The 12,438-nt window shown below is 43.5% G+C and overlaps 1 protein-coding gene across 6 annotated transcripts in view; it reads right to left on the bottom strand.

Annotated features, from left to right (window-relative positions):
* Csnk1g1 (casein kinase 1 gamma 1) overlaps positions 1–12,438 on the bottom strand; it is a 129,278-nt gene that overhangs the window by 95,419 nt on the left and 21,421 nt on the right. For all 6 annotated transcript variants that reach the window (XM_076925827.1, XM_076925825.1, XM_076925826.1 and 3 more), the window contains exons 2-3: positions 4,576–4,624; positions 529–919 (exon numbers count right to left, since the gene is read on the bottom strand). In XM_076925827.1, coding sequence (XP_076781942.1) covers positions 529–709 — 181 coding nt within the window. In that variant the 5' untranslated portion in view covers positions 710–919; positions 4,576–4,624. The remainder of the gene's footprint in view (positions 1–528; positions 920–4,575; positions 4,625–12,438) is intronic.

Below are 12,438 nucleotides of genomic sequence, written 5' to 3'. Positions count from 1 at the left end.
CTTCCAGAGGTCCTGAGTTCAATTCCCAGCAACCACAGGGTGGCTCACAACCATCTGTAATGGGATCCGATGCCCTCTTCTGGTGTGTCTGAAGACAGCTACAGTGTGCTCATATACATAAAATAAATAAAATCTTTAAAAATAAATAGGTTTAAAAAAAATTTACAGCAGGGCATGGTGATAAACTCTAATCTCAAAAGGCAAAGGCAGGCAGATCTCTAAATTCAAGGGTAGCCTGGTCCACAAAGCAAGATCTAAAACAGCTAGAGCTGCGCAAGTTAACCCTCTCTTGAAAGAATAATAATAATAATAATAATACAAACTCAAAACTGGTAGAAAATTAAAAACCCTATCACAGATAGAGAGAGGCCATGACTGATAATGGGTATAGACTCCTTTGCAAAGTCCCTATTTCTTATGCCAGTAAGAGCTACTTAAGAGAAACTTCCCAATCACCTCCTCATCTTGGAACACACCAGAGAACGTTACTGTTGTTAGTAAAAGCCACAGACATAAGCAAGATCTTACCTAATCTGAGCTCTCCGAAGTTCCCACACCCTATCTTCTTGCCAACCCTGAAGTTGGGTCCCACCATAAGAACCCCAGAGGATGTTGAAGTGCCAGATGGTCGGGAACAGTGTGTATTCCTTTGTGCCATGGTTTTAGTTGTCCGTGGTCTATCATCCTTTTCCCTGTTAGAATGGTCCATGTTCCTACACAGCAGTCTCTGAACAGTGAGTGACCTCAGCCTGTACACTTCTCTTCAACACAGAAGTGTGTCCAAGTCACCGGTCAGAGAACGACGAGTTTTGGCACCATACTTATGCTTGTAATGTTCTTCCAGAAGGTGAGAACCGCTGATCAGTTCCTGAAGAACATATAGTCTGTAGATCTCAAGCATAAGAGGACATTTTGTAACCTGGATGAAAACCAAGAAAATTACAGTTAAAAAATAATTTTTAAAACTAACTGAGAAAGTCACTAATTAGAATGGATCTTATCCAATGGTACAGTGATTTTCAGAGCTCCCTGAAATAGGTTTTGGTTTTATATCTTTCAAAATGTTAACCATCTGGATTAATTACAAGTTAACACAATCTAAGTAAACTGCAAATCAGGACACTAAAGGAACACACTTAAGTATTTAATAAAAAATATTTCTTTTAGTAATGTCATTTAACCAAAAAGAAAATATTTGCTTAGTTGTTTTCTTAACTGACTGTGTAACAGGGTATTCAGCAGAAAGGATTAATGCTAAGTTAAACAAACTGTAGACAATTTAATTCAAAGCTGTCTTTGTACAACTGATCTAGAACTCATTAGAAGTGAGGCTATTCAATGTTTCTCCTCCCTCTACTCACCATTCACCAATCACTGGCAGCCATCATGCAGTCCTAGATGTACAGACTGGCAGCCGTCTCAGAAGCCCACACCTAACACTCTCTGGTGTTGTCTCTCTCCAAGTACCTCTCTTTTAACCCTTATGCTTAAGCAGATAATATATTTCATAAAACCCCAATTCTGCTTTAAAAGAGTGACATGAGGAGTGGTGGTGTATGCCCTTAATCTTAGCACTTGGGAGGGAGGCAAAGGCAGGTGGGTTCTACAGTGTGATTCCCAGGACAGACACCCTGTTGGAAGAAGAGAGGGGAGGGCAGAGGAACAGAAAGGAGGGGGAAGGAAAGGGAAAGGAGGGGAAGGGAGAAGGAACAGGGAAGGAAGGAGAGGCAAAAACTTACGTGCTGCATTTTAAAAAGAATTATTTATTTTTATTCTGAATAGGAACCCCAATTGAAAAGAAAGCCATAAAACTAAAAAGTCTGAACCTTCATCCCCATTAGAATTCTTCAGTCTCACATAAAAACTGAGCCCAAAGCAAAAGTTGACAATAAGACCATTTAATTCCCATATCTGGTATGCGTGTACTTGTGAGATCATGATATACTTTGGGTTTTGCCCATGGTCCTGGCTCTTTACTCACATGGCCATGGTTTCTTCCTAAGTGACCAGAATAAGCCTCAGAGAACAGGACCTATTTCACCTTTATTTTCTTTCATCTCGTTTTCTCCCCAAGGCAGACCATAGAAACTACAATTTCTCTTCCCCCAAGGTAAGTCACACAAACCAAAATATACTTTTATCTTCCCAGCTTTGAAAATGACCATAAAGAAATCCTCAGCTCTGCCAGGCAGTGGTGGCGCACGCCTTTAATCCCAGCACTTGGGAGGCAGAGGCAGGTGGATTTCTGAGTTCGAGGCCAGCCTGGTCTACAGAGTGAGTTCCAGGACAGCCAGGGCTACACATAGAAACCCTGTCTCGAAAAAACAAAAAAGAAAGAAAGCTTCAGGTCTAATTTGTCTGACAGTATGATCATAGATCATAAGACTACCTCCCCACACCACATTTCAAAAGAATAGCCTCCTACTCAGAAAGAATAAAAGCCGTAGAGAGGTCCAGGAAAATACAAACAAGAAGTTTCACTGGGTTTTCCGACGACTGGCATTAGATCATCTTGAGGGCATAGCATTCCTAAAATTATCCCAGACACTCCGAGACCCGGGGCCCAACTAAGAACAAGTAAGTGGTGGAGAAGTGAAAGAGAGACAGGAAGATGAGGGCACAATGAAGAGAGGGAGACCTGGAGACTTGAGGGTAGCGAGGGACAACCGGATGTGCATAACCAGTGACACCACCTGGGGCCTGGCGGGGTCCTGACCCTGCAGCAGCAGGGGTCTGTCTGTTACCACCAAAAGCCAGGCAGACATCCCTGGTCCAGGTTGTTGTCCTGAGACATGCTGACATCTAAAAGATGTGCAGAACTGGTCTCACCCTTCACCTGGGCATAGTGGGAGAGCTGGCATTGAGGGCATGGAGCAGGAAGCTGGCCCCACTCCTAGGCAGCTGCAGGGCTCAGGAAGGCAGGCCCCACACACTGCAGGACTCGATGGTGAGCCGGTCCTACCACCTGTTTCCTGTGCAGTGGTGTGTGTGGTTGAGTGGAAGATGCCATCCCCTCATTCCTTACCACCTCAGCAAGGTGACCCTGGTGCCCAAGAGCATGAGCGTGGAGAGCTGACCCCAACACTTGTCTGCCATGGCATGACATGGGTGAGGGAGATATCCCTTCCCTCTTTTTGCCCTCACCACAGCAGGCAGGTGGGAGACCTGGCCTGCGGTCATGAGAGCAGGAGAGTTGACCCTGCTCCAGCACTCTGGAGAGCAGGCCTTACACTTCACCTGGACAGCACTGGTTGAGCTGGCTCTGGTTGAGAGGGTTGCTGGTAAGGTGGACCCGAGGGCGTGAGAGCCAGCAGGCTGACAAGCTTAGGTACCTTTCAGGCCCAGATCCAGGGATTTCAATTGGCCCATCCCAACATCTGGCCCATCCATGAACTGCTGGAGTACACCTGAAGGGGCTGGTCCTACGGATCCAAAATTACAGGGTTTCCATGACACAGGGCAACAACAGGATATTCAAGAGGAGTCCCAGTGAGGTTCCAGTATTGTAACAGAAACCAGAGACCTCGTACCAGACCAGTGAGTCATTGCCAAAGATTTACTAGCAAAGCAGCGTACACAGAAGGGTGTACTGTGGGACACACTGCGGCACACTGCAGCTTCCACAGTGAGACTTTTTTTTTCTCTGCTGGGGGTGGGGAGAGGCTGCAAAGGTGGAGGGTGGGTTCAAGGGGAGGGGTAGATGAGTGGGGTTGGGGTACATGATGTGAAATTCTCAAGCAATCAATAAAAGGCTAAAAATATATATATAGAGAAAGAACACCACAAATGATCACACAAATAAAAGAACAACAAACGTTGGCATCATGGTGTAAATTAAACAAGTGTTGCTGAAATAAAATAAAGAATTTAAGACTAAAGGATGAATTTCCTATAGATGCTGTAACGACTACAGCTGTGACAGAGGACCTGCCTAACATGCATGAAGTCCTGGGTCTGGTCCCCAGCACAAGGCAGTGCTCTAGGGTCAGGAAGAGGGGCTTAGGCTTCTGTTCACCTCACTACACGGCATCTCTAACAGCGTCGTGAAGGGCAGGAGCCTCGTCACGGGCAGAGAGAGAGAGAGAGAGAGAGAGAGAGAGAGAGAGAGAGAGAGAGAGCAAGAGAGAGAGAGAGAGAGAGAGAGAGAGAGAGAGAGAGAGAGAGAGAGAGAGCGCGAGCAGATGCAGGCAACGTCAGTCTACACATGGAAGGCTTTTGGTAAAGGGAGATCAATAAATGGGATGGGGCATCATAATCACCATGTGAAGAGTTAGCAGGAGCCCATTATTCAGTATTTTTTAAAAGTCACCGGAAGCAATAAGAGGCCATTTAAGCCGGGGAATGGCATTTATACTTAAAGGGATATCAACTTGTAAGAGGCATTTAGATTTTTTTTTTAATGATTGGCTCTATGTACTATATTACTTCTTGAGTAGGTTTAACCTTAATATGCCTGCTTTCTAAGAGAGTAATTATTGCTTTTTATAGAGGACGCTGGGAACAGAGAAGATTGCAAACTCGAGCCCCTTCCTTCCTCCCGACACACTGACAAAGGCTCTCCCACCGATTACTCACCAACGAAGCCCCATTGAGTCAACGGTGTGCTGGCCTCACACCTGTCCTCCTGAAACAACAAAACAAATACATACAAGAGTGTCTTTAAAACACATTCAGAGTTTTTGCTGGACAACCTAACCCTCCCTCCCTTGAACGACTTAGCTGCCTCTGTTTCTTACAGCCGACATGCCCCATTATTTGAGTAGCGTACTTGAAACAGACTCTTTATGGCAAAACTTCTAGCTTTAAAACACTGATTTGTTGGGAAACATTTCACATACTATACGATTCATCTATAGAAACACAAGAGTAGAGGGCAGAAGCTCAATAGGTAGAATGTTTTTCTAGCACACTTGAGCTCCACAAACTGAATAAAAAGTGGGTGTGGCAGAATGCACCTGTGATCCCAGAACTTGGTACATGGTGGCGGGAAGATCAGGAGTTCAGTTTTCCTCATGAGACAGTGACTTGCGAGTCCAGCCTATGTTCCATGAGTCCCCAAAATGTTCTTCCCCCCCCAAAGCAACAAATAACAAATGGTATCCCTACTATAGAAGTAACTTTCAAATGCAGATTTCAAGTATACTAAACCTTAGTTCACAATTAGTGCAAATGGCTTTTATTGACACTTTTGAAATTTATTATTATTACATATGTATACATGATATATGTATGTGGGATATCATCCCATAGCATGTATATATAAAGGTCACAGAACAACTTCATAAAGTTGGTTCTCTCCATTTACCTTTATATTATTTTGGGTATTAAACAGAAGTTGCCAAGATTGGGTGTCTTTACCTACTGAGCCATTTTATCAGCCCTAGAAATCTGTTTTCTAAAGACCCTGGAAGCGAACACTGAACCAAGAACATTTGTGCGGGCTAACCTGGCACTGTACTAGTAAGCCACGCCCCCAGCACTTGAGGCTTTTCTTTTTTCTTCTCTTCTTCTTTTTTGGGGAGTTTGGGGTTGGGGGTGAGGGCGTGCAGAATATTCTATGTATCCTTGGCTGTCTTAGAACTTTATTTATAGACCAGGCTGGCCTCTGGAGAGTCAGAGATCTGCCTCTGCCTCCCAAGTGCCAGGATTAAAGATGTGGGTTACCACATACTGCTTCTTTATCCTTTTTTAGACAGACTTACTATGTCATGCAGGCTGGCCTCAAACTCACAGCAATCCTCCTGTCTCAGTCTCCAGAGTACTGAGAATACAACTGTGTACCACCATACTGAGTTATTGAGATTATTTGACTGGTTAAATAGTCTCATCAGCTTCTCTAGTGGCTTTACTCATCCTGAGCTTTTCTAGAAAAAAATTTGATGTCAGTGTTCTCCCTTTCTCTTGGCTTTAAAATGTATTTAATTTTTGTGGCTGTGTGTATGGATGTATGGATGTATGTGTGCCATGTGTGTGCCTGGCACCTGCTGCGGTCAGAAGGAGGAGTCAGATCTCCTAGAACTGAAGTCAGAGACAGTAGTGAAACCACCATGTGAGTGCTGAAAAACAAACTCAGGTCTCCTCTAGAGCAACAAGTACTCTGAAGCACTGAACACCTGCCTTGTCACTCTTGGGCCTTGTTGGAAGATATCTGATCACACTGTGGACCCCAAATTGTGAACTGGAAAAAGCAGCCCTAGCACACGCCTTTTTAAACACGTCGTCATGAACAAGAGATAAATAGAGTCAATGACAGACCAGTTGAAAGGAGCAAACACAAGAAAGCAGAAGGGAGAGACACTGGGTGGAGGGTATTTAACACAGTGAGGAGGAGGAGAGGGGCTTTTTCATTCTGGGATATCAGTAAAGTTGGAAGGTCAACTGGGTGCTTTCTCTGCCTCTCTGAGCCAGCAGGTTTTCATCTCAGCATCTTTGGTAAATCTAAAGTTTGAGATCTTGTTTTTAAAAACAACAGGACCTCCTCACCTTTAAATCTTGGAAATCTCATCAACATTATATACTGGGAGACGTTAACAATGAGGAGGAAATATGTACTTATGTAAGTAACTCTGCAGCTGGACACGACACCACATGCTCTTGACCCCAGCACTCGCACATCAGTGAGTCTGAGGCCAGCCTGGTCTACATAGCAAGCTTCAGGCCAGCCAGCTACATAATGAGATGCTTTGACAAAACCAAAAATTGTAGGTTGATATTAATAGTTTCCTTGATGACTTTGTTGTGTGGCTGCAACATAACTCGATCAAATGTAAACTATTCTTCCTGTGATACATTAGTAAGGCTTGTTGAATTGTATAAGACCCCAATAACAGTGTATGGGAACTCTTGATAAGAATAATTATAATCCATTTTCTTCCTTAATTCTCCTGTAGCATAAAGATGTCTTGAAACTTGTGGCATAAAGTTGGAGCTGTAATCTGATTTTCACACTCCAATGGGATTTTCTTTGCTAGTTTTACTTTAGAGTTACTATTAGTTAATCCATTATTGTAAGAAAGAGTTTCAAGTAAGGTCAAGGCCAGGCTGGTATATATAAGCAGTTCCAGGACAGCCAGACCCTGTCTCCAAAAAAAAAAAAAAAAAAAGTAAGAAAGAAGGAAAAAAGAAAGGAGGGAAGGAGGGAAGAAAGAAGGAACAAAAAGGGGGAGGGAGGGAGGGAGGGAGGGAAGGAGGGAGGGAGGGAGGGAGGGAGGGAGGGAGAGAGAGAGAGAGAGAGAAAGAGAAAGGTGGCTAGAGAGCCAATAGGCATAACCTGTATTTCTAACATTTTTCCTGGAGAACTATTTACTTTGCATTCAGGTTCAATGTTCTGTGAAACTAAAATTTTGTCATATTTGATTATCTCAAATTATAGATAGATATCTTTTGTTGGCATTTCGTCTAAGCTCAGCCCCACAGAACAGCCTGATGTGCCTAACTCACTATAAAAGAGGCTGCTTGCCCCTGCTCACTCTCTTGCCCTCCTGCTCTTGCTCCGGGTCCTTAACCCTTCTCTCCCCATTCACACACACACACACACACAGACACACACATACTCACAGACACACACACACTCACAGACACACACACACACACAGACACTCATAGCCAACCTCTATTCCTCTACTCTCTTGTCTCTCCTCCCTCAGCTCCCCTCCCCATGCCCCAAATAAACTGGTCCCTCAGGGGAAAGAGATTCCTCAGCATGGGCCCACAGAGGAACCCCTCCCCCAACACCTGACTACACACCCACCAAATATATTCCTTATCTCCTTATCTTTTTATAAAACACAACATCTTTGAACTAATAAAGTCTTAACATTAGAAATAAATATGCCATATTTCTTTTCTTTTGCAAAATGAGTTGAGCAGTTTTTGAAACTACAGGCTTCTGCTGTGTGGTTGTAAACAGCTGTAAACCCAATACTCAAAAGGTTGAGGTGTACCCTTCCCCCCACCATGAGCAGGCCTGAGAGACCTTGTTTACCACAACAAGGTCAAGTGACAGGATCTAGGTGGAGTTACCCACGTTGACTGCCCAGAACACAGAAGCAGAACTGCCCCTGGGCTTGCCTTGAGACATCTCCGGCAGTGACCTGGAAGGGACTATGGATTATCCCACCCATCTGAAACCAGGAGGGGTTGTGGGATGGGTCTTCCCCTTTAAATTGAGAGCTGAACATTAAAGCTTTGGGCCTTGATCAGAGAACTTTGTCTTGGCCTCATCTCTTCTCGCCCTCCGTCCCCCTTCAATTCCCAGCCCCCCTTTCAGGTGAACCCAGTTGACTTGTGGCCTCGGGCGGCTACATTGAGGCAAAGGGCAAGACTGTAACTCAAGCCTGCCCTTCCTGGCCACCACACATATGCAGGTAAAGACACCCATACAGACATGGGTGTGTGTACACGTAAACACACAACAAAAAGTAACTACTAAAAGTTTTTGTTTTGTTTTTGTTTGTTTGTTTTTAGGACAGGATTTCTCTGTGCAGTTCTAGTTGTACTAGAAATCTCTCTGTAGCCCAGGCTGGCCTTAAAACTCAGAGATCTTTCTGCCTCTGCCTCCTCAAGTGCTGGGACTAAAGGTGTCCCACCACTGTCCGGAAATATGAATTCTTTTAAAAAGAATAATGCTGTTCTTAAAGCCAAACCCGGCTTGGTGGTGGTGGTGTGTGCCTTCAGTAATAGTAGCACTCAGGAGGCTGAGACAGGAACTTTAAAACTTGAGGCCATGCTGGGCAGTGGTGACGAACGCCTTTAATCCCAGCACTTGGGAGGCAGAGGCAGGCGGATCTCTGAGTTCGAGGCCAGCCTGGTCTACAGAGTTAGTTCCAGGACAGCCAGGGCTACACAGAGAAACCCTGTCTCGAGAAACAAAACAAAAACAAACAAACCCTCGAGGCCAGTCTGATCCAGTATCAAAATCACCAAGTAAGAAAATCACCAAGGATGAGACTCACAAAACTTACCTTCTTTAATATAAAAAGTGTCTTGTCCTTGATTAAAAACCAAGCAAACAACCAACAAACAGGATCACATATAGCCCAGACTGGTCTGGGTTTATTATGTAGCCAAAGATGACCCGGATCCATCTAAAGGCTAGATTACAGTCTATGCCACAACTCCCTGCTCAGAAGTACCTTGTTTACCTAAATTATAATGCTTTTGACAGAGAAATTCAGAAAGTATGATTAGTACTGTTAACCCTTTAAATTTAGTATTTATTTCTTATTCAAAGAAAAATTCCAATAAATACTTACACACTGCTTACAAGCAACAAAAAAATTTTCTAAGGCTTATTTTAATGCCTTGTTGTTTATGTTTAGCACTGAGGATCTGATTCGGGGTCTCCCAGATCAGGTGTGTGCCACTGAGTCACATTCCCGGCCCTACACTTAACTTCCTTCTTTCTTTTTATGAGACAGGGTCTCATTAACTAGCCGTAAGTCACAATCCACCTGCCTCAGATTTCAAAGTGCCTCAGATTATAAGTATGTGCCTTATCTTTAATTTTTTGAAAGCTATTTAATCAACTTATAACTATATTAATTAATATAGAATAAAAATAATTTCTAGCTCAGTGTGGTAGCCTCTGTCTTTAATCCCAGCACTCCAGAGGCAGACACAGTTAAATCTCTATGAATTCTAGGCTAGCCTGGTTTACATAATGAGTTTTAAGACATCCAGTTCGAGGCCAGTCTGAGCTACAAAGTGAGTTCCTGGACAGCCAAAGCTACATAGAGAAATCCTGCCTCAAAAAAACAAAACAAACAGCAAAAAAACAGGGGCTGGAGAGATGGCTCAGTTCTGAGTTCAATTCTCAGCAACCACATGGTGGCTCACAATCATCTATAATGGGATCTGATGCCCTCTTGCATGTAGGTATAAAAGCAGAAAGAGCACTCGTATACATAAAATAAAATCTTTTTTAAAAACAAAAAACAAAACCATGAGCTTAAGGTACAACAAAAGGATACTATTTTTTTTCTTTTTGGTTTTGTTCTTTTAAAGCTGGGTCCCATATAGTATAGACTGGCCTCTACCTAAGGATGACCTTGAATTCCTGATCCTCTTCCTTCCACTTCTCAAGTGGGATTACAGATGTGTGTTATCAGGCCAGACAAGAATGCTATTTTCTAAGAGCATCAGATTCAGTGTACTTGAAAAGAGGGGGGTGTGTGTGTGTGTGTGTGTGTGTGTGTGTGTATGTCTTTGCCTGTATGAATCAATGCCCTTAAAGTCCAGAAAAGAACATTGCAATCCCTGGAATTGGGAGCTACAGGCAATTGTGAGCCACTGTGTGGGCGCTGGGAACAAACCTGAGTCCTCTGCAAGAGCAGTAAAAACATTCTTAACTCTCCAGCTCCAAACAAGTGTTTTCAGTTATGAGACTTGCTCAGTTTAAACTACTGGTATCACGTATCCAATTAGTGATACTTAAACTTCACCGTAGCCGTGTTCTCACAGTTCCCTCAGTCCCTCCATCACAACAACGTTTCTATCACGTATCCAATTAGTGATACGTAAACTTCACCATGGCCGTGTTCTCACAGTTCCCTCAGTCCCTCCATCACAACAACGTCTCTATTTTTGATTTTTTAATGATACACATGGAAGAATTAGTACAAACAAACAAACAGACGCCACAACAAACAACTTAATATATGTAGGGCTGGAGAGATGACTTAGCAGTTAAGAGCACACTCTTGAAAAAGAAGGACCCAAATTTGGCTTATGTACCTGTGTTAGCTCAAAACCACCTGAAACTCCAGAACTAAGGGACCTGAGGCGGCTCTGATCACTGTGGGTATTTCAAGCTCACTTGCTCTTGCACAGGCTTGCGCTCCCGCTCTCACGCGCTCTGTCTGTCTGTCTGTCTGTCTGTCTCTCTCTCCCCTCTCCCTCTCCCCCTCCCTCCTCCCCACTTCTCCCCCTCCCCCTCTTCCCCTTCCCCTTCTCCCTCTCCGTCCCTGTCCCCCTCCCTCCTTCCCTCTCCCCACTTCTCTCTCTCACACACCATACACATAATTTTTTTTTTGGTTTTTTTTTTTTTTTTTTTTTTTTGGTTTTTCGAGACAGGGTTTCACTGTATAGCCCTGGCTGTCCTGGAACTCACTCTGTAGACCAGGCTGGCCTCAAACTCAGAAATCTGCCTGCCTCTGCCACCCAAGTGCTGGGATTAAAGGCGTGCGCCGCCACCACCCCGCCATACACATAATTAGAAAAAAAATTCTTTGCTTTACAAAGACCAAAAAAAAAAAAAAAAAAAATGCCATGTCCAGGAATAGTGGTGTATGCGTGGAGGCCAAGGTAGAAGGTCATCAGTTTGAGATGAGTGTGGGCTACATCTCATAATTAATAATAAAAATACAAACAATAATGACGAGTATGAATATAACAAACTGGAAAACATCCATAACCACACTAGGGATGCACCTAGCTGACTGAGTGCTCGCCTGAATAAACAAGGCTCTGACTGCATCCCTAGAGCTACAAACACCAGGCATGGTGACGTATACCCGCAATCTCAGCACCTGGAAGTAGAGGCAGGAAGTTTAAGAGTTCTTCAAGGTCAACCTCAGTTACACAGTGAGTTTTAAGACCAACTTAAGCTATAGAAAACTTGTCTCAAAAACACCTACCATCACTAGGAAAAAACCACAATACAACAAAAACGCCTTACCTGTACTGTATGATCCAGACACACACATCCTAAGTGAGCGGATTCCAGAGAGACTCGGACATTTGTGCCCACTGCTGCACTACTCACAGTTAACTGAGATACAGAACCAGACTAGATGTCTATCAACATACAAACAGACTGAGAAGATGTGGTTTGTACATACAATAGGATTTTATTCAGCAGTAAAGACAAGTCAAAATCTTGACATTTACAAGAGAATGATAGAACTGGAGACTTTTATGGCAAGTGAAAAATAAGCCAGAACAAAAGAATGTACGTGGCTTGTTTTTTCCTTACATGTGGGATCTAGATTTAAATTCTGTTTGTGTAGGACATGAAAGTAAAAGGAAAAAAATCCACAGGCAGATGCAGGCAGGGGAACAAGAGGTTAATGCAATATATTCAAGGAAAGAAAAGGGGAGAGATACTGGGGTGTGGGTGGAGTCAGTAAAGGAAAAGGGAAACACAAGGAGGGCTGTTGGAGAATAAGACCCAAGTATAATGACATCTGTGTATAAAGCTTTAATAGTGAAACCTGTTTCTTTATATGCTAACCAAATAATTAAAAAAGACTTCTAAATTCTTCACATTCTCATCAGTATTTACTACCTTCTTCTCTGTACGGATGTTTTAGACAGCGGCCATCCTACAGGCTTACTGATGACACATGGTATAGTCAGGATACACAGTGTTTGGGGAGTACATTCTCATCAGTATTTACTACCTTCTTCTCTGTACGGATGTTTCAGACAGCGGCCATC

The sequence above is a fragment of the Arvicanthis niloticus genome, chromosome 26, assembly GCF_011762505.2.
Source record: "Arvicanthis niloticus isolate mArvNil1 chromosome 26, mArvNil1.pat.X, whole genome shotgun sequence".
Classification (NCBI taxonomy): Eukaryota; Metazoa; Chordata; class Mammalia; order Rodentia; family Muridae; genus Arvicanthis; species Arvicanthis niloticus.
Note: the sequence above shows the minus strand (reverse complement) of the source record. Positions and strands in the feature narration are given on the sequence as shown.